General features: G+C 39.2%; 1 protein-coding gene across 13 annotated transcripts in view; it reads right to left on the reverse strand.

Moving 5' to 3' along the window:
- PTK2 (protein tyrosine kinase 2) overlaps nucleotides 1-22,701 on the reverse strand; it is a 356,254-nt gene that overhangs the window by 35,395 nt on the left and 298,158 nt on the right. For all 13 annotated transcript variants that reach the window (XM_061607042.1, XM_061607039.1, XM_061607035.1 and 10 more), the window contains 3 exons: nucleotides 19,801-19,912; nucleotides 4,299-4,385; nucleotides 366-503 (listed from right to left, as the gene is read on the reverse strand). In XM_061607042.1, coding sequence (XP_061463026.1) covers nucleotides 366-503; nucleotides 4,299-4,385; nucleotides 19,801-19,912 — 337 coding nt within the window. The remainder of the gene's footprint in view (nucleotides 1-365; nucleotides 504-4,298; nucleotides 4,386-19,800; nucleotides 19,913-22,701) is intronic.

Raw genomic sequence — 22,701 nt, forward strand, 5'->3', positions numbered from 1 at the left:
TGACTTCTCTACTGCAGCAGTGGAACAACTCCACACTGCTCTATGGATTCTCTGGGACAATTAAACCAGCTCTCTCAGAAAAGCAATGCTGTACAGAAGCATCTTGAGAGCTGCTAGTTTCTCAAAACAGGATCAGGGTATAACATCAGAAGAAGGGCAAAGGAGGTTAAATAAGCATATGGATGCCTTACTGAAGGAAGGGAATAACAACAACAACAACAACAATAATGAAGAAGGAAGAAGAAAAGAGAAAGGAGAAAGGAGGAGAAAGAAGAAAGCAGCAGCAGCAAACACACACATTAGCTATGAAGCAAGAGAATTTTCTCAGTTGTCCACAGTTTGCTAATTATCTGGGTAGAAGTTACCTCCATGTTGGGTTGCCACATAGATATTTCTTGAGGCCGGTGATTCCAGGAATCTGTTTGATCCAAGAGGGAAGCCTGGCTGGGATAAATGCTACCCGCCACAGCCGGAATCCCATGGGAACTGTTGTACCCAGAGACCTACCCAAAAAAGAGATGAGAAATGTCTGAACTTGCTATAAAAGTTTACATTTTTTACGAGATCATTCTCATAAATCAAGCAAGGGGCACAAATAAAAATCCAAGCGAGAGAAAAGGATAAAGTCTCAGTAAGACATATCCTAAGACACTGTTTTCATATGCATCTAATATTTACCACTATACTGACAGTTGATTTCTGAAAGAAGGAAGTTGAAATGGCCTTACTGAGTAAGCACATACCAGAACACTTGACACAGTGCTCGCTCACACGGATTATTATTATGCTTGCATATCCCTATACATTTTGGTAAATGCAGAGTCCCAGTACTTCTTGCAAGCTTTTACATCTGTGGTGACAGAAGGTAATTAATTAGCAGAAAAAGCTGGAGGATGTTACAACAGTTTCTCCATTGAGCTCTGAAGCTGCTTTAAAATGAGACTGACTTTAAAATGCATAGCAGTGCAGGCACTGTTTTGCATGCATCTATGAGTCCTTGCAATAATTCTTGTCAAAAGTCCTGGGAGGTACATGACCTAAGTTAAAACAAAGCCAAATAAATAAATGTTGGCTTCTCTAAGGAAATCTGAAAGGCTTCAAAGAGACTACTGGGAAGTTGGAACAGTGTTTTATCAGAACATTTAATTTACTTTCATGTCTGTGTGACATTTGCAGCTTACAGTTTTCCACAAACCCTGAACAAATGAGGACGATTTCTATTACACCTTTAAGACAACAGAGCAACGATAGTGTCTACATCTATTTTTTCAGTTGTGGCCTCTCACATTCTGTTTAATCCTATGCCTCAGTCTTATCCACATTTCATCCTGGTGGTCTTGCAAATATGTCAACATTTAAAATGGCAAAGATGGAGTTCATACTCTTTCCACTCATATCTACGTAATTTCTACTCCTCTGTAAAGTGAGACAAAGCTACTTCCTTCATCCTCAGATTCCCACTTTTCTGAGAACTTTGGCTAGGTCCCTATCTACCAACATCCAAGCCATCTTCAGGCCTTGCCTGCCAAGTCTTCCTTTGCAGCATTATCAACATCCACCATTTCTGTTCCACGTTTGACAAAATCCTCTCCCATGCTCTGGCTGCCTCTCCCCTAAACTACCATCATCTCATCTTGATCGCATTACCTTTTCCCTCTTAGCCTCTGCTAAACCAAACTCCCCTCAAAAGTTTTTACATTTCTATGGGCATATCACTATGCTCAAGTAATCCGCCTCATAAATGTCTTCTGAACTATCTCTCCCTGTTAGCTTCTGCATCCCAGTCAAGCTCAAAGGCCAGGATCAGCAACCTTTCTGGACCAAAGGGCAAAATGGCTGCCACGGGGGCATAACACAACATGGTGAAGCTTTTCCATAATACTAGAAAAGGCTTGACCTGTTGAATTCCTACCTGCCATACAGCTGTTAAAGGCCCAAGAATCCTGTTTTCACTCAATGCCAACCCTAAACCTAAGCCTAGGTTGCTATCCTCTATCCACCTACCTGGAAGTAAACCCTATTAAACACAAAGAGACTTACTTCTGAATAGACATGTATACCATTGTACTATAAGTTAACTCTACAGAGAATTCTTAATCAGTCCCTGGTCTTTAGCTCCTGCAAAGTGGGAGACATGCTTAAGCCTCTTTGCAAAATTTTTACATTTGCCTTTCGGGGGGGGGGAGATTCTTTAACGTTCACCCACTTATTGTATAGCAGTATTTGCAGAAAACAATATCTAGGCACTACCTGATCTAAGCACAGGAAAGATAAATCCTGATTGCTATGGAAAAAAGAAGGGCAAACTACAGAGATTCCAAGGACTAGGGAAAAAAGACAGAAGCAGTAAAAGTGCAGTAAAAGGCAAGGCAAAACAGCAGCTCTTTCCTGTTGCCTGGTGTCCAAACAATTTATTTATCAGTCACAGATCTGACTTCACTCATTAGGCTACTAACATTGATAGGCAGGAGCAGCCAAGCTGTCTCATTTCACAGAAATCATTTAGAGGGACATTTTGCCCTGTAACTTTCTTTCTAGGTGGGCTAGAGAGTTAGGTTTTGTTTTTGTTTGTTTTTAAAGAAAACTTAGATTCTGGACTATCTGCTGGGGGCACCACTGAAAGCCTTCATGGGTTCCATGGCACCCACAGCAGACAGGTTGGGACCCCTGTCATAGGCTTTCACTCTCATCCTGTTGCAGGAATAGGAGCTCTATCATCTGGAATGCCTTTCCATCCACTGTAACTTCAAATGAGTAAGTCAATCTGCATGTGCATTTCTTACAGTGAGATTCATGGGGGCCCCTACATGCACAACCTGACAGACCTAGGTTTTTTTCATCTTTGTCCCAAGTATATATTCCCCACACCTCTTTCTCTCATCTTCCAGTACAATTGCTTCCACTGCCTTTACACAAACTCATCAGCCATCGGCATCATTTGCTGTCTTCTCATATTCCTCAATGTTGCTGTTTCTTCCTACATGTGAACCTCATCTTCTTATCAACTGAAGAACCCCTTCTTTCGAGTTACTCCGCAAAACCATTTTCAGCGAAGTTCTTCCTGCCTAGCACTGAAACCTTGCTCTGTATGCACCTCACAGGCACTTCTCAGTTCTCCACTATGTCAACTTCACTTACTCATTCACTTTTTAAAAGATAGTGAGAATCATACACTGAGAACGAGTAATTGCACATTCACAGATATATAGATATTACTATTTTTCTGCACAAGGAAAGAACGCATTATAAATATATAAGCAAACAATATACAAAAAAATCAATAAGCACATTCATAAAACAAAGGGGTGGGGAATCAGGATCTTTAGCATTAGAAATAGTATTCTAATAAATTGCTTCCATCTAGCATATTTGTCTAGACTCTCCCCCCCTACCCGCAAAGTGTTTGTATTCATAGGTTAATTCCATTACAACCTGGCAACATCTCTGCTCTCTTGGAGCCATTCCATGTAATTGCTCCTTTAATGGTGATACTCTACAACTCAGTGGCAAAGAGCATACTTTGCATGCAGAAGGTCCCAGTAGGCAAGACTGGGGAAAATACCTGGCTGAAACCTTGAAGAGCTGCTGTCTGTCAGTGTAGACAATACCTGAGCTAGACAAATCAAGAGAAGGCAGCATCATAAGTTTATAATAAAACCAAGTGCATACTTTACTGCCGTCAATTCTTTTTTTTCTTTTCTTTTTTAGTTTAATGGGCGAGGGAATTTGTGTTTGGCAATCATACAAGAATGCACTATTCCTTTAGCTAGCCAACTGCAGGGTTGTTTACATTCTGCGATTCCATGTTCACGTAGTTCAACAACAAAAGTTTGTACTGAGCTCAGAATTTACCATCCTGAGCAACTCACCTTACATTTTTAAAAAGTGGTTTCAAGGTTATGAAGAAGGTACTTGAGAGTGTTTGGGCAGTGCCTGGCAATTGCAGAAGCTATGGATCAGCATAGTTAGCAGAAGCAGAATAAATTATGCAAAATAAGCAAATATTTAAAAGTCTTCTTCAACTGTGTAATTTTTACCCCTCTGACCAGGGACTTTGTCACTTCTGTTCAGTGTCTAGCATACAGTTGGCAAAACTGTTGACAGGGAGTAACAGTACTAGCGAAAGCTGTGTTGTACAGAAAGTTTTACAAAAATGTGTCAGGGCTCCTTATGGTCCACAAGGAATGTGTGACCCATCCCCTAACTATTATGAACTGTATCTTCCTTCCTCTTGCAACCACTGAAGAAGATGAGTTATTAAAACAATGACATAAGAGCGGTTAAGAAGTACTTCATACCTGGTAATGATTGGGCTGCACCATATGCTGTGGACTGGGATAAAATCCTTCACTAGATCTTGGACTGGGATAACCAGGTCTGCTGGGCTAGAAACATAAAGAAACACACGTTCATTTCAAAACAAAACACAGCTTACCATGTTATAACAAAAAAATAAAACAGAACCATGTAAGAAGTACATTCATTTATCTGTTTAGACTCCCATCCCATCCAAATCTACCAGGACAATCAAGAACTTTACTTTTGCAGTAAATAAAAAGATATAGGTAGACATGGACACAATCTTTATTACAAGAGCACAAACAAGGAATAAGGACAATTGCTAGATGAACAAATTAAATAACCAATACAAGGGTGGTATTTTACAGAGTGCTAAGGCACATGTTCCACCAATGCAGGGATATCTCCTTGTGTGATGGAATGTTATCCCCCTCTCCTGCCCCCATACAGCCCCTAAATCTGTTCTAGGGGTTTCCTCCAACCCCTCAGAGGAGATTTAGGAACGGTGTAGGGAGGGGAGTCTTACTGCACTAGTGCTAATCCTTGTGCTGTCACTTTTATTTAGTTGAATACCACCCAATGTGTTATGATGATTCATTTATTGTATCTCATTCTTAGTGTCACTGTTAACATTCTTTTATGCTAAAATTATGAATGCGTGACATTCCATCTACTGGCTTATTTTCTTAAAACTCATTGCAAATTTCTTGGGGCAGGGATCCAGTGAAGGTTCTCTCCCACAGCATGGCTTTCCTGCCCACTTCTTGCCCCCTAACCTCTTCCTGAGCATCAGGGGACTTTCTGAAGTGGGATGGCACGGGGTACAAGGGGCGGTAGAGGGAAAGGGGAACTGGCAGAATTTGAGATGTCACTTTGCACAAATCAAAGTGCCTCTCCACTTGCTCAAAGCACCGTTGGATCCAACTTGAAAGGATAACTCAAAACAGCTACCAAAATTCTGTGAAGCCATTCTGTACCTTAGAACTTGATAGCTGTGGAAAAAATAAGCCTTATATCTTGCTGGCCACTCTCATACTGAAATTAAAAAGTTCTTGTTCAAGAGTTCATCTGGTAGTTAGTGTCCATGTGGTGATTAAATCTATGCCATTAGCACTCTAAAAAATCCACAGATCTACACTCATACGTATGCATTAACATAAACAATAAATTCACACTAACCCTGCTACCTTTGCCAACCTGGCACCCTGCAGATGTTTTGCACTACAACTCCCAGCCAGCACACTGCAGATGGCAAGTACCATCTTAAGAGATATTCCCAGTTTTCTCTTATGTTGGAGGGAATGCTCCTTCCATAACACATGCATGCATCAACTAAAAACAAAGAAATTATGCTTCTTGCTTCAGAAAATTATTTCTTTTACCTAAATGTAAATTTAACCCACTGATCAATCAACTCAAAGTCTTACAATTAAGCAACTAAAATACGTCCAGCCCTATATATTATGCTTAGGATCTCTGCCTGCCATGAAATGCAAGTCCAAGAAGTCAAAGAACTACTGGAATGTATAATCAGAATTCAGGACATTTCGATTATTGATACTTGTTTTTGAGAAATAAGAAATGGCAGTATCAGGCTGCAATCCTACACACATTCCTGGTATTAGGCCCCACTGAACACAGTGGGACTTGCTTCCTAGTAAATGTGCATAGGATTCGTAAGCCTCACTGAACTCACTGGGACTTATTTCTGCATAGACAGCTACAGGACTGCGTAGTCAGTTCAACTTAGATCAAGCAATAATTTGTTGTACAGCCAAGTTAATTTTGTCTGCACACACAACTATGTCAAGAAGAAGAAGAAAGGAAGTTAAACGTCATTTTTTCTGTATGTTGTGTTATTCAAATGAAAATTTTGCAATAAAAATATATTAAAAAAAGAAAGGAAGTTGAACACTTTCAGTGCATATTTATAATCTGGTTAAAGTGTCTGTGGCATAAGGATGCCCAGAAGTAACTGTGGCACTGCTGTGAATCCTACAGGTTATGATTAAGAAATGTACTCTACAAACTCTACTGCACTCAGCTTATGCCTCTGCATTTACTTGTAATGTTTTATTGCAAAGCTCACTGAAGTTAATCCCCTCATCTACCACAGTCAAATTCAAAATAGAAGGCAGAAAAGCAAACTATAACAGTTTTCTCTGAGTCCTGCCAGAGCCCATCTTCACCCCAAAGAAAAGCACTGATGCAAGATTTCAAACCTATTATGTGCTAATCAGGTCCCATTGCTCATTAGCTACAGCTTTCAAAGGATTTAGTGCTGTGCTTCTCTTAATCAAGCTGTAATTCTTCATTCATTAGTTTAACAAAACCTATTAAATCCACTCAGATTAGTTCTAAGAATTTAATATTTAATGCCATCAAGCACTGTGTAAAATATTAGTGGAAGCTTGCTGTTACAACCTATGTGTTATTTACTTTTGCAAATGCATATATTAGTCAAAGCAATTTATTCAAAGCACTCAAGCATGACAGTAAATCAGATGGCTCAACTACAGATCATTGCTGACTTCTGTTCATTTTAATTTATTGCTTTCTGTATCCTGAAGGGCCAAGCAAGAATAACTAAGAAAGGAACAGACAATATCCTTTTAAATCTAGTTAGAACAGGTAGTAAGTAAGTATTTATTGTAACGGTCCGAGACCAGCAGAGCAATATCATAGAGTACAGTGTAATACAAAACAGTGCACTGACTCTAATTTAAAAGAAATACAGTATTATTTGATATGAAAGTTAAAAATATACTTAGAAAGGACCTTGTGCAAGCACCCAGGCAAGCTGTTTTATAGCTGCAACACAAAATCTCGCAGTCGCAAGCGTAACCCTGGGATCCACATCTGCTAAAAGGTATTTTGTTAAAAACACAGGATCCCGACCGGGGAATTTCTGAATAAGGGGAAAGATAAGACGCTGTCTCATCTCATTATAAAATTCGCATTCCAATAAAACGTGGCCAACATTTTCTAAGGCTCCAGTACCACAAGGGCACATGCGTTCCAATAATGGGATATTCTTTTTTTTTTTTAATAATTTTTATTCAAATTTTTCCAAAAACAAACAAAACAAAGTCAAAAAAACATAACAATACAAAAACAAAAAATGAAAATAAAATAGTTGACTTCCGATTTGTCGCAGATCAGCTATAAGTATATAATATACATCAAACCTGTCCCTTAATGTATACATACAGAATCCCTTTTCTCCATAGGCTATCTTAATTAATCGTCAAATCCCAGTATCATCATTTTATTTTGATCTTTCAACAAAAAGTCTAAGAGAGGCTTCCATTCCTTAAGAAATGTATCTGTCGATTTTTCTCTAAGTAAACATGTCAATTTGTCCATTTCTACTAAATCCATTAATTTCAATAGCCATTCTTCCATTGTTGGTGTTGATTCCATTTTCCACTTTTGTGCATATAATAATCTTGCTGCCGTAATCATATATAATATTATTCTTCCATATTTCTTTTCTATTTGTTTATCCATAAAACCCAATAAAAAAAATTCTGGTTTTGACTGAATATTTATCTTTAGAATTTTTTGCATCTTCCTACCTATCTGTGCCCAAAATGATTTTGCCTTTTTACACAACCACCACATATGATAAAATGATCCTTCTTGTTGTTTACATTTCCAACAAACATTAGAAACATTACTATACATTTTTGACAACTTTTCTGGAGTCATGTACCAACGGTACATCATTTTATAAAAATTTTCTTTAAGATTATAGCATAGTGTAAATTTCAAACCTTTTTTCCACATATTTTCCCATTGATCCATTTGTATGTTATAACCAAAATTTTTTGCCCACTTTACCATACACTCTTTTACTTGTTCGTCCTCCATATCCATTTTCAATAAGAGTTTATACATTTTCGCAATTATATTTTCATCATTTGTACACAATCCTATTTCAAAATCAGATTTACTTATTTCAAACCCATACATTTTCTTGTCCATTTTATATCTTTCTAACAATTGTAAATAGGCAAACCATTGAAAACTATATCCTTCCTTTGTCAGTTGTCCTCTCTCTTTTATTGTATATTCTCCATGTACATTTTCTAATAGTTCTTGATAAGTTAACCATTTCTCTTTTCCAGCCATTTCTCTTCTATAAAACGCTTCTTGACTTGAGACACATAATGGTATTTTCGAATAAAACCTTGGTTTATATCTATTCCATATTTTCAACAGAGGACGTCTTATAAAATGATTGTTAAAGTCTACATTTACTTTTACTTTGTCATACCATAGATATCCATGCCATCCCCACTTCAAATTATGGCCCTCCAAATCCAATAGTCTTTTATTCCTCAATAAGATCCATTCCTTTATCCAGACTAGACAGCAGGCAGCAAAATAAAGTCTCAGATTTGGTAATCCCAGTCCTCCTCTTTCTTTGGCATCTTGTAGTAGTTTAAATTTAACTCTTGGTTTTTTTCCTTGCCATACAAATTTAGAGATATCTTTTTGCCATGGTTTAAAAGGTAAATCAGAGGATATTACAGGTATTGTTTGAAACAAAAACATCATTCTCGGTAATACATTCATTTTTATCACAGATATTCTACCCATTAATGACAGTTGTAGTTTATCCCATCTTAGCAAGTCTTTCTTAATCTCTGTCCATATTTTTTCATAATTATTATGAAACAACTTTGAATTTTTATTTGTCATAATGATACCTAAATATTTCAACTATTTCTCTATTGTAAAATCTGTCTTGTCCATTAACTCTTTCTGTTCCCTTAAAGTTAAATTTTTCACCAACATCTTTGTTTTTTGATTGTTGATCTTAAATCCTGCTAACGGTCCAAATTCTTTTAATTTGTCCATCAATACATTAATTCCTTCCAAAGGATTTTCTAGTACAATTATCAAATCATCAGCAAATGCTCTCAATTTATATTCTTCTTTTTTTATCTTTAATCCCGAAATTCTTTTATCTTGCCTTATATCTCTAAGCAGCACTTCTAAGACCAGAATAAATAAAAGGGGAGATAAAGGACATCCCTGTCTTGTACCCTTTTGTATTTCACATGAATCCGTTAAATCTCCGTTAACAATTATCTGAGCCTTCTGAGATGTATAAATCGATCTAATCCATTTTATAAAATTGTCTCCAAAATCCATTTGCTCCAAAACCTGAAACATAAATTTCCAATTCAAATTATCAAATGCTTTTTCAGCATCTAAAAAAATCAAAGCTGCTTGTTTATCATTTCGTTGTTCTAAATATTCCAAGACATTCAAGACATTCCTGATGTTGTCACGTAATTGTCTTTTAGGTAAAAACCCTGATTGATCTTCCTGAATAAATTGTTGCAATATTATTTTCAATCTTTCTGCCAAGATCATTGTAAAAATTTTATAGTCATTATTCAATAGAGATATTGGTCGATAATTTTTTGTTTTAGTTAAATCTTGCTCCTCTTTAGGTATTAATGTTATATTAGCATTTTTCCAACTATCCGGTATCTTTCCCTCTTGCAGAATAAGATTCATTGTAGACTGTAAAGGTAGTAAGAGTTCTTCCTCCAAACATTTATAATACATTGCAGATAACCCATCTGGTCCTGGTGCCTTTCCTAATTTAACTTTGTTTATAGCTTCAGATATCTCTCTTGACGTAATAGGGCCATTAATAGCTTGTCTCTGAAAGTCTGTAATTTTAGGCAAATTCTGTTTAGATATATACTCTTCTATTTTTTCAGATGGAATTTCCTGACATTTGTACAATGGAATAATATTGATGAAAAATCTTTTTAATTTTTACATTATCTGTCAACGTCTCATCTCCTCCTTGTATCTTTAAAATAATATTTTTTTGACGTTCTTTTCTTAATTTATATGCTAACCATTTCCCAGGTTTATTTGCAAATTCAAAAGTCCTTTGTTTAGCAAAATTTAGTTTTCTTTCAATTTCTCTAACTGTCAGCATTGATACTTGCTTCTGTAACATTTTAATTTGATTTACAATAGAAACTTTAGTTGATTCTTTTTCAATTCTTCCTCTTTTTGTTTTATTTCTTCCAAAATTAATTGCATTTTCTGTTGTTTCTTTTTTTTTAATTCAGAGTTACATTTAATAAGATATCCCCTCATAAATGCCTTACTTGTATCCCAAACGATATTTTCACTTGTTCCTTTATGTAAATTATGTTCAAAAAACTCTTTTAATTTCTTCTTACATTCTTGTACTACTTTGTCATTCTGTAATAAAGATTCATTTAGTCTCCATCTAAATCCAAGATTTTTCTTTTTTAAAGTTAATATCACAGGGTTATGATCCGAAAAAGTTTTTGGTAATATATCCATTTTAAAAGTATCCTTCGCTAAAATTTTAGACATCCAAATCATATCAATCCTCGAGAATGTTTTGTGTCTTTCTGAAAAATAAGTAAATTCCTTTGCATTATCATTTATATATCTCCAGGTATCCACCAATTCTAAATGTTCCATCAGTTCAAAGCAAATCTTCGGTAATTTACCCTGTGTCTCTTTGATATTTTTTTCAGAAAGCCTATCAATTTTTGGTGAGATTACCCCATTCCAATCACCCATAACACACCAATGGTCATATGAAAACTCTGACAATTTTTCCATAAGTCCTGTGTAAAACCTTGTTTTATCTTCATTGGGGGCATAAATACCCACTATCAAAATGTTTGTACCCTGTAGAGTAATTTCAACCCCCACAAATCTACCACTATCATCCAATAATACCAATTTAGGAAGCAATTGTGGGTTAATGTAGAGAACAACTCCATTTTTTTTTTTTGGTCCAGCCGAAATAAATTCTTCACCCAAATTTTTACAAATCAAATATTTGGAATCTTTCTTCTTAATATGAGTTTCTTGTAAACAAATTATATCCAATTTTAATTTTTTCAAATAATGAAACACTTTCTTTCTCTTCTGCACCGTATTGGCTCCATTTATATTCCAAGTTAGATATTTGTAATCCATCTTTAAGCGTGTATTTTAAAATGTGCCTGATGCTCCTTTTAATCCATCATCTTCCTTCCCTTCCTCTGCATATCTTTGTTGACTTTGTTCCCCAGGAATTATATCCATATCTTTGAGTTTATCTTCATCCATATCTTTTGAAGCTTTTCTCAAGAAGTCCCTTGCTTTTTGAACAGTATTCAATCTATATTTCTGTTGTCTGAATGTAAAGATCACTCCTTCTGGAACATCCCATCTAAATTGAATTTTGTGTTGCTTAAGTTTCTCTGTAAGGAAAGCATATTCTTTTCTCTTACGTAAAAGTCTAATAGGAATTTCTTTCATCACCAGTATTTCCTTACCATCAATTTTAAAGGTATTTTTAAAGTGTTGCTGTAATACCATATCTCTGGTCGTCTTCTTTATAAAATGAACAAGCACATCTCTTGGAATTTTATTCATTGTTGCATATCTGGAATTAATTCTATACACTTTGTCTATTTCAAATTCCATCCGATCTTCATTCAAATCCAGAAATTTTACTAGAGCATTAACAATTTTATCTCTGATGTCTTCACCTGTTTCCTCAGGAATTGCACGGAATCTCAAACAATGTTGTTTATTTCTCATTTCAGTCACAGCCATATAGTCCAAGTTTTTTTCTAATTCCAGATTTAATATATCTGTTCTATTCTCCAAGATTTGTACCTTTTCTTTAGTGTTTTTTGCATCCTCCTTTATTTGCCCAATTGTCCCTTTAATCTCATCCACTTGTGTTTTAATATAGTCTTTTATATCTGTCAATTCAGTTTTCATTTCCTGTTTTATATCATTAATCCCTTCCATTATTTTTTGAAACATATCTGGGGGTATAGCCCCTTCCTGTGGATCAGTAGAACCTCTTCGCTCCTGGGCCTTAGTTGCTTTTTTAGTTGTCATTTTCAAGAGAAGCCTTTAATTTCTGATATTAATCACTGTTCCAAAACCTAGAGGCAGTCTATTTCTTTTTTTTTCCTCCACCAACAAAAGAGTTAATATTCCAGGCCTGTTATTGAAGTCCAGCCAGCACAGCACAGTTCTTATCTACATCCAAGAATGCAAAACAATTCTGGTTTAATGGGATATTCTTATATCTACCTTCTAATATGGCTGAAGGTAGCATATTATATTTGGCCAACGTAAAAGCTTTTCTGGTTCTGGGATTTTCTAAGCTCTTCAGATGGTTAGCTAGCATATAGAGTATGACATATGAATCTACATTGAAATTAACATTAGCCCGCTGGGTTTGAACATCCATGTCTAGATTTCTTTGTGTGATTAATAGGCTGGCTTGATGATATCCTACTGAGAGCAGAACAGATGGAGATAAACCCAAGGAAGTGATTTTTGTCTCTATAGATTTCTTCCAATCAGATTGAAAAGAATCGCCCTATACGGCTTAGGTCCAGGCTATCTGTTAGATCGTGTCTCCCTCTATGACCCTGTCCGAGCTTTGAGATCATCTGGTGAGGCCCTGCTCAATATTCCATCTTTCTCACAAGCTTGCTTTGTAAAAACACAGAATAGGGCCTTTTCAGTGGCTGCCCCTAGATTGTGGAATTCCCTCCCTGGCGAGGTTTGACTGGCTGCCTCACTTTCATCCTTTCGTGCCCAGGTTAAGACTATTTTATTCAGACGGGCTTTTAACTAATATTGTCTTTTTTAACTTTTACTGATTTAATCTATTTTTAATTGTTTTAAACTGTATATTGCTTGTTTTTAATTGATAATGGTTTTTATTTGTAAGCCGCCCTGAGTTCCTTGGAAAAAGGGTGGGGTATAAATATTTTAAATAAATAAATAAATTGGTAAGAACAAGAGGAGCCAATCCAGTCTGAAGAAATACTAACTTTAGCCAATATTTAAGCTTCAAGATCCAAATACGGGTTTCAATTTTGGGAAGTTAGGCTTCCAGGCACAAAATGTTATTTGGGAGGCACAGGGGGACACCCAGGATAGTTCTAAGAAATTTAGTTTGCACGGTTTCCAGTAAGGTAAAGTTTGAGTACGTGCCGGCCTGGGCTCCATAAAGTATTTGAGAAACAGTTTTGGCCGTAAATACCTTTATGATTGATGATATATGCTGCCCTCCCTTGTTATAATAAAAAGAAAGAAGGGCTTTTACGCATCTTTGGGCTTTAATTTGTGCATTTTTCATCTGATTATGCCACTTGCCCGTAGAATGCAAGGTGATGCCTAAATATCTATAGGAAGATACTTGTTCTATTGCATTGCCGTCAAGGCACCAATTATGTTTCCTCCGCTTTCTTGTAAAAACTAACACCTTGGTTTTTTCATAATTGAGAACCAGGGATTCCTTCTTACAATAATTGTCCAGGGCTACAAGAAGACGTTTGAGCCCGACACGGGAGAGAGAGATTAATACGGCATCATCTGCATACATCAATGATGTTATAGGTCTGTTTGATAATGTAGGATGGTGTGATGGTATTTCGGCTAATTTCCTAATTAGGGAGTTCACATAAAAATTAAATAACGTAGGGGCTAATATGCAGCCTTGTTTAACACCGTTTTCTGTGGATATTGGTCCTCTTGTATTTTTAATGTTCACCGCCCAGAGAGCTGTTGCTAGTCGGGCGGTATATAAGCTTAATTAAATAAATAAATAAAATAAATAAATTTCCTGCCCTGTTGCATCTAACACGAATCTGAGTTTTTTGAAAAAGCCGTCGTATCAGAACTAACAGTCTCCGATCAATGTTTGTACTTTCCAATTTTGCCCACAGTTTGTCCCTGGGAATGAGATCTAACGCAGACTTGAAATCTATAAATGCCGCAAATAAAGCACCCCCAGGGTTCTTTGAATATTTATCTATAAGATGGTTTAAAACTAAAAAGTGATCTGTAGTAGAGCGGTTTGCTCTAAAGCCGGCTTGCTCATCCTCGAGAATGTTATTCTGTTCAAGCCAAGATTGAAGTTTCTCGAGCAAGTGCTTCGCATATAGTTTACTGACTACACTTAATAAGCTTATAGGTCTACAATTTGCCGGGTCCGCTCTATTCCCTTTCTTAAATATAGGGACAATGATGGCCAAGCCCCAGTCCTCTGGAATAACGGCTGTCTGATCGATACTTGTAAACAGTGTTGCCAATATGGGGGCCCACCATTTTGGATCGGCTTTAAACATGTCGGCCATGATGTTATCAGATCCCGGAGCTTTGCCTGTCCTCATGCTGGCCATTAGAAAGGTCACTTCTCTATCAGTGACTGGCGGCCAGCTTGGGAGATCTCTTAGAGGGATCTCAGGATAGTTTGATGTATTTTGGCCACTAGAATAGATTTTATAAAAATGGGATTCCCACACATTCACCGGTATGTGAAAATCTAAAATATTTTGAGAGTTGGGCCACCCTCTGGCAACTAACTCCCAAAAAGGGAAGTGTTTTTACACCTAGACGCCATAATCAGGTGCTGCCAGTATTGAGATTGAGCCTCCATCTTTTTCCGTTTAATCAGGTTTTTATAATTCTGTTTTAAGCTCTTATATTCGGGGGGTATTTATGGCAAATTCAGAGCCCTATATTCCCTATATTTACACAACAGCAAATTTTTTTGAGCCTGGCATTCATGATCAAACCACCTTTTGTTCAGTTTGGAGGCTCTATTCTCCCCTAAGCAGGAGTTAGCAGTCAAACTAGTTTGAATCTCAGTAACTACGGACTGATAGACCGAGATTGTGAATTCTCTGTGTGATGCTGTTAATAATTTTTCACGAAGTCGAATGCAGGCAGGTGAGTTTATTATCTCCCTTAAGTTCTTCTCTAGCTTCAGAGACCGACGTAGTCGGGTCGTGGTTGGCGCCAGTTCTAAATTTAAAGTGGGGGGCAAAGGGGCACGGAATTCTTGGCTGCCCCATAGCAATGTCAGTGCGAGTGGTAGGTGGTCGCTCTCAGTTCGGATATCTACAATGCAGGAAAGCACCGAGGCAAACAGATCTCTAGGTACTAAGATATAGTCAATAGTGGATGCCCTGACACTCGAGAGGTAGGTGTATTCACCTGAAGAGTCTCCCTCGGCTGTCCCATTTGCCAGCACAAAATTTAATTTACAAATCATTTGGATAAGGCATAGACCTGCAATGTTGACCCCGTTGTCTTTAGAAGAACGGGAGTTAGAACAGGTAAAAACAAACAGAATCCTCTCCCACCTTAGCTTCAGTCCTCCAAAGGCAGCCCAAGTTTTACAATACGTGTGAAATAATCCCAAATTACCATTAGCCTCATCAGTGACAATCAACCCTCCAGGGCAGAGGGCCACGCCATCCTTAGTTCAGATTCATCTTATTAACTGATTATGATGTGAAGCTGCCTAATGTCAAGAGTCCATTGATCCATCTAGTTGAATAGTCTCTACTTTGACAGCAATGCTTCCAGGCCTTGGACAGTGGTCTTTCAGAGTCCTACTACCCAAAAATCTTTTTGACTGAAGATGCCAGGGACTGAACCTAGGCCCTTGTGGCATGCAAAGCATGTGCTTGTGATGCCCCTGTATTTTGATTACTGTAAATGTGGTAAGTGCAGGTTTTGTAGGGTAAATGTGGTAAGTAGAGTGAGTGAGAGGGGGGAGTACATAGGCTAGAATGCTGGAGAATGCTGTATTGTGATTGGCTGAGCGTTTGAGTGGCTGAAGGTATAAATGAGAGGATGACAGTTGAGAAAGAGTTCTGTTGGTTGAGTTGGTTGGTGGGTTGTTGTGGGTTGGAGTTGGTTGTGGGTTGGATTATATTTGGCTGGTATTAAGGCAGATTATATATTACTGGAAACATAAAGAGTGACACTATATGAAACCATACGCTTGTTAAATATCCCATAAGTAATCTTGTTATTTCCTGGTATTTATAAATAAATATTTTATTGGTTTATCAAAAGCCTGATCCTTGGCTGGGGTTTACACAGACCAGAAGGGAGGGCAAGGTAATTACCAAGGTGCAGAAACAGTATCAAATGGTGGCAGCGGTGAAAAGATAGTGTATCATCAAGTATCCAAGGCAACCCAGGGCTGTATGCTTTACAGGCACAAAGATACGGGGGGGGGGGTTGTGGCCTGCAAGTGCACCCAGACACAAAGTAACAATAAGCCAGAAGGGGACTAAGGCAAAGTCCTAAGGCAATATTGTGAAACAGGGAGTGGCTGGTGGTGCTGCCTAGCAGTGGGATCTTGCGAGATCTGTGCTAGAGCCGGTGAGAGAACAAATAAAACCCGGGATCCTGACTGGAGGGACCTGACAGGTGGAGGTGGCAGCAGGTGGGATCCTCACAGTGCTCTATACCACTGAGCAAGGGGCTCTTCCCAGCCTGCCTACATCCAATTCCCAGAGACAATGGCGGCCCATTCATGTTTTATGCAAGATATGTATCTGTCACAAGCAGCTTGGCATTTGTAGCAGAAAACACCTAAACATCAGTCTCCTGCATCACGGAGCTACATGCCCTTTTGAATACTCTTGTTGCCTCAAGTACGACTTAGCCCTGAGTGAATACCAAAGAGCAGGGATCAATAGGAAGTACAGACAGAGCTGAGTGAAATCGATGGCACTGAATTTCATGTTTCCATTAAGTTTTCCCCACTACCCTTATACAAGCTGGAAAAGAGGAGATGGGAAAGATGGCCCCTTGCAGATTTCCACAGAGAAGGCTGTAGAGCAGGTAGCCATTATTCAATATGACACGGTAGGACACCTCTACTAAGAATAAGTATAACCATTTAAGAGTAGCGTCCAAAGAGTTTCTAGTCAGAGGTTTTTAGACCTTCTCTCCATCCCACCAGTTAAAACGGCTAGACTGGTGAGGACTAGGGAGAGGGCTATTTCAACCGTGGCCCCCACTCTGTGGAACTCCCTCCCAAATGACATCCGCCATGCCCCCTCCGTGATGAGCTTCCGTTGGGCGTTGAAGACCTGGCTCTTCGGACAGGCTTTTGGGGTGGGTTAGGTTTTATTACTATTGGTTGAGATTTTTAATGCTCTCATGCAATTTGTATGTTTTTATGTTGTACGTCACCCAGAGTGGCTGGATAACCAGCCAGATGGGCGACTAATGAACTCAATAAATATAAAAATAAATATAATATATAAATATATATACACCTGCACCCCCTAAGCATCTCTCCATCCAACCAACCAAGGAAGAGGCATTATCACAGTTCAAGGACACATTCCACCCAGGCAGAAGCACTTGAGGAGGCTGCAGAGTAGCAGCCCAGGAAAAGGGGGTGCGACCTGGGAATAGGTATTGCTTGGAAAGCATCTCAAGGGCCAGATAGAGAAGCCTGGAGGACTGCATTCAGTCCCTGGGCCTACTATAAGCAGCTTTAGAGAAACATCCAAAGCATTTTATTTACGGTCTATACTCCTTATCCTGTCAAAGCCTGTGAGGCTTCAGGGTCAGGAAGTTAGCGATGGGTGAGCGACGCTTCAGTCATCATTGAACGCTCTGTTCATGTTCACATTTCCTCTTTGCTTTATTGTGCTGTTTTGAAGCTCCCCTTAACATGTGTCTGACTTGAGCTGTGTGAATAAAGATGAGGGATTCATATGGGCACATGCATGGCTACTGGTTATTACTGTACTGAAATGGAAAAGGAATAAAGTCTCTCTCTCAAAACAGGTCTCCCTTTTCCAAACAACAGCTTATCTATGGTAAGCAAGAACAGCCACACACGTACACATGCGAAGATTCCACACATATACAGCAGTCAATCTTGGAAGCTGCTGGATGTAAAGTGCCTTTTCACATAACCTACGTATGCAAGCAAGCTTAGGAAAAGGATATGGCATGGGAGAGACAAGCAAGGAAGGTAATACGTGGGGCAGAAAGGGACTGTAAGAAATGCAACCCTATAGCGCAGCTGTCTGAAACAAGCTAAGCTTCAGTGCTGACACCCTCAAAGAGAGTCCAGCTGCAGATCCAGGTGCTCAGGGAGCTGGTCCATACAGTGGCTCAAGAGCACTTCTATCTCTTGTCTTGCAGTCAAGACTTTCGTTCCAAACCCTCCCCTTCAGCATCGGGAACAAAGCACAACAGAGACTTATTTTGACTGTCATAGCCTGATGGGCTCTAGCCTTCAAGCAGCGTAAGGCCTGTTCTCTCAGAGAAACTTCACAATCAACAATCAACCTCATTCATATTGCCTGCCTGGCTTTAGAAATCCACCTATTCTGACCTAGCCATCCCTACCTGAGCATTTCCACAAACCATCTACTTGTTTCCCAGTCTCGCTGGTTTGCCCACCATGGTGGTTTCCCTCCCAGATCCCACCCCATGTCACCTCTGTCCTCGATTATATCTTGCACTGTCAAGCCTTTTTTAAAAAAAAATAATAATAATCATGGTATCAGCTCCTGAAAGCCACCAAGGACTCTACTCCTGTCATACAGGTTCTAAGACGCAATATAGGAAGCAGCTGGAGAAATGGGGAAGGGTCATAGCTCAGTGGTAGAGCATCTGTTTTGCATGCAGAAGGTCCCAGGTTCAGTCCCCAGCATCTCCAGGTAGGGTTGGGAATATCCCCTGCCTGAAACCCTGGAGAGTGACTGCCAGTCAGTGTATACAACCATGAGCTAGATGGACCATTGGTCTGATTCAGTATAAAGCAGCTTCCTATATTCCTAAGGATTGCTGAGAGAAAGGGCGATGAAGTGAAAACAAGATGTAAGCAAAACATGTCTCATTATCCACAGAGCAAGGTATATGCCCCAGCATAAATTAGAATGGAATGAACTCATTTCTGAATGACTCGCTATTATGGTGTAAACATAATTTTATGGATGTCCCACAAGCCAGATATTTATGAGAGGACACACAAGACAAAAAGAAATATGTTTACTGCCCAAGTAAAACAGTATAATGACAAGTTATGGGCCCCTGAGAGGAGAGAATCTGAAGGGGGAAATGTGTATCAACACCAACAATGCAATTGCTATCAGACCCAGTTAATGCATTTACTTTTGTTTAAGGTGAACATGTCAACAATGGTACCAAGTTTCAGCAAAGCAGCTAATGAGATGTAAGCCACAGGATCTCATCAGAATACCATAAGCAGCAATTAGTAAAATCACACTTAGTTTCCAAATTTCAGTCAACAGGTGATTTAGCTACTAGATATCAGCAAAAGCTGCGTATCATTTTCATGTAGTTTCACATTTTTTATAGTGCTTAAGTAATATTTTTCAACTTTCAAATGTAGGAAAAAGAATACGCATCTAAACCTTGTAAGAACTGAGAAACTAATCTGTCATATTATCTTCAGCATGCTTTCCCTCAGGGCCCCCCACCCCTTGCCCCGCCCTAGGACCTCTGCAGCAGAAGAGGGCCAATTTTTATTTTCAAAGAAAAAAAATGTAGCTGTCTGAATTTTTATACAACAGAGATTCAAACATATACATATGTGTATACATATGTGGCCTGCAGTGCTTATCCCTGGAATAAAGTGTCAAGGATATGAGAGAAACACATCTTCAGTACCTTGGGAGGAGCTTCATCCGATCCTCCTGAATCCCACGACACCGTAACCTGTCGTCTTGATTCCATTCTCATTCGTTCCTCCTGCTGCAGCCTCTCTTCCTCCAGTATTGTACTAAGGGGGAAAGAAATGTTGCACTGAAGATAAATGACATTCTGGCTCAGAAAGCAATAGATGCCGTCCTCAAGTCTCCTCCAAGCGCATTCCCCAAACCAATGGTTCCAGACTGCAGACGAGTAAGGAATTTGCTAGACAAATATGTCTTCTTTTTAGACAGCAACAGAAACGGTTAGGCTTCATAAGGCTGATAGTGGGGAGGGGAAGCGGGGGTGTGGGGAACATGCCTTTGCAAAATTAGCAACTGCATTTTGAAACAGAAGACTCTTAAAACATCGAGACATATGCCAATGAGAGATATATTTAGAATGTTATGGGTGATTCCACAGAAGAACGCTGAATATATATATATATATATATTCACATTCCTTTTGATCTAATGGCACCAGTGTAATTATACTGAGGCAATTAATCAAGCACATACTTGCTTGAAGACATTCATACTTCACATGTAAAGTAAGATTGACTCTCTGAAAAGTCAGAAAGAAGCTCCAGACTGTCTCTCTAATGGAAGAGACAGAGATATTCAGTTCATTAGTAATGTTTAAATCTAATCTCAGACTTTTAAAACTTCATCTAAAATTCTATTATTGCTTAATTAATTAATCAATCACATACCCTTTACTAAAGGACAGACTCAACAAAAACTGTGACAAGCTTCTCACAGAGAGCAGAAAGACTTTCTCCAGTAAAACAAATACGAGAATGAAGCCCTATTGCTCAACTGCTGTACTCACCACCTCTTTCCCACTTGAAGTGACTAATTGAAGATTTGCTGCCTCCTCAGAAACTCCCTCCTTCCTACCAAGCAAATTAACAAGCTTGGATATTAGCCATCTTGAAAATATTTTGCATGCAGCTTCCTAGACTTAGAATCCTATACCATACATATTCTTAGGAGTTTGATGCTGATCTGATAATTTCCACATTGGTCTCTCCAGAGCCACAAGCTAATCAGTTTGGCAGCATAGCAATTCCTGTGCTTTGGATGCCATTCAGGAGTTTCTAAAGGCTGTTCAGAATTTACCCCCTTCTTATCTAGCTACCCCAGTTAACCATTTGGATTAAAGTAATAAAAAGCATGAGATCTGTTGCCTTAATCCATTGCTCTTTTCAAAACTAAATTCCACCTTGATTGGCTATTAGATTCTGATTCTCTGCTCTGTCAAACATAAAACGTCTCCACAGTTTCTATAGAGGCGGAGGAGGAAGAAACCTAGATAGCAATTGCCTTCATCTGGTAGCTAAACATATGTGGATTTTGAGCCTGTTGCCCTGCAATCTCAGTTCATCACTTAGTAGGTTCCAAACACACCCTAATACCACAAAGCCAGAAGAAATCTGAGCAATATATAGTGTATTTTTTTCTTGGTGTGTTCAGGAAGCAGAACATCAGGAAGGCTGAAGATGCATACTTTTAGTGAGTTGAGTTTGACTTGAAAACATGGTACTGACACATTTGTTGAAATGGTTAAACAGGTTCTGCATGTTTTTTTTAAAAAATACAAGACCTGTTTAACCGAGATAAAAACAGGATGTGCACATACCATGAGCAGAAGCCCCTCTTTAGCTACCTCCAGTTCACTCGGGGGTGGGGTGAATGAATGAATGTGTACTGCCTTCAAGTCGATTCCGAGTTATGGCGACCCTATGAATAGGGTTTTCATGAGGCTGAGAGGCAGTGACTGGCCCAAGGCCACCCAGTGCGCTTCATGACTGTGTGGGGATTCGAACCCTGATCTCCCAGGTCGTAGTCCAACACCTTAACCACTACACCACACTGGCTCTCACGGGGGTGGAGTGGTAGTGCAATATTTGCCAACCTGGTGCCCTCCAGATGTTTTGGATTCCAACGCCTATCATGATTCCTCATCAGCCACAGCTCAGTGGTACAGCATCTCCTTTGCAAGCAGAAGGTCCCAGGTTCAAACCACGGCATCTCCAGGTAGGGCTGGGACAAACACCTACCTGAAAACCTGGAGAACCACTGCCAATCAGTGTAAACAATACTGATCTTGATAGAGCCACTGTCTAACTCAGGGCAAGGCAGTTTCCTATGTTCCTATGGTTGCAGTTGTTGTAAACCAAAACATCTGAGGAGCACTAGGTTGGCAAAGGTTGGTCTAAATTGACACGAAGGGTCTCTCCAGGGTTTTAGACAGACCTGTCTCTCAGCCCTACCTGGAGAAGCAGGGGAGTGAACCTAGGACCTGGCTGGGACTGATGGGAATTGCAGCCCAAAATATCTGGAGGGCACAAGGTTGGCAATGGCTGACTAGAGAGTAGGGCAGAGGCTGTGGCAAACAACTTTGAAGGGGGCTTTGGCTACCAAGTCCCTAATCCCATGTGTGATAGCAAACTGTGGTCATCACTGGTAAGGGAAGGACATTTCACACATGATGAAAAGGACTCTAATTCCTGGACCCATAAATGTTAAACAACTATTGCCCAGTGGCAAATACCCCCTTTTTGGGCAAGGTGCTCGAGAAAGTAGTGATGGTTCAGCTTCAGGCATGGTTGGAAGAAACTGATTACTTAGATCCAGTCCAGCCTGGCTTCAGGCCTGGTCATGGCACGGACACTGCCTTGGTTGCCCTGGTTGATGACATTTGTCAGGAGATAGGGTGAGTGTGACCCTGCTCGTTCTCATTGATTTCTCAGCAACTTTCAATACTGTTGACCACGGTATCTTTCTGGAGCATCTCAGGGAGGTGGGGGGTTGGGGGTCCTGGGCTTCAATGGTTCCACTCATACGAACAGAGACATTTCTAGCAAGTAGTTATGGG

Source organism: Rhineura floridana, chromosome 1, assembly GCF_030035675.1.
Source record: "Rhineura floridana isolate rRhiFlo1 chromosome 1, rRhiFlo1.hap2, whole genome shotgun sequence".
In the NCBI taxonomy this organism is placed as follows: Eukaryota; Metazoa; Chordata; class Lepidosauria; order Squamata; family Rhineuridae; genus Rhineura; species Rhineura floridana.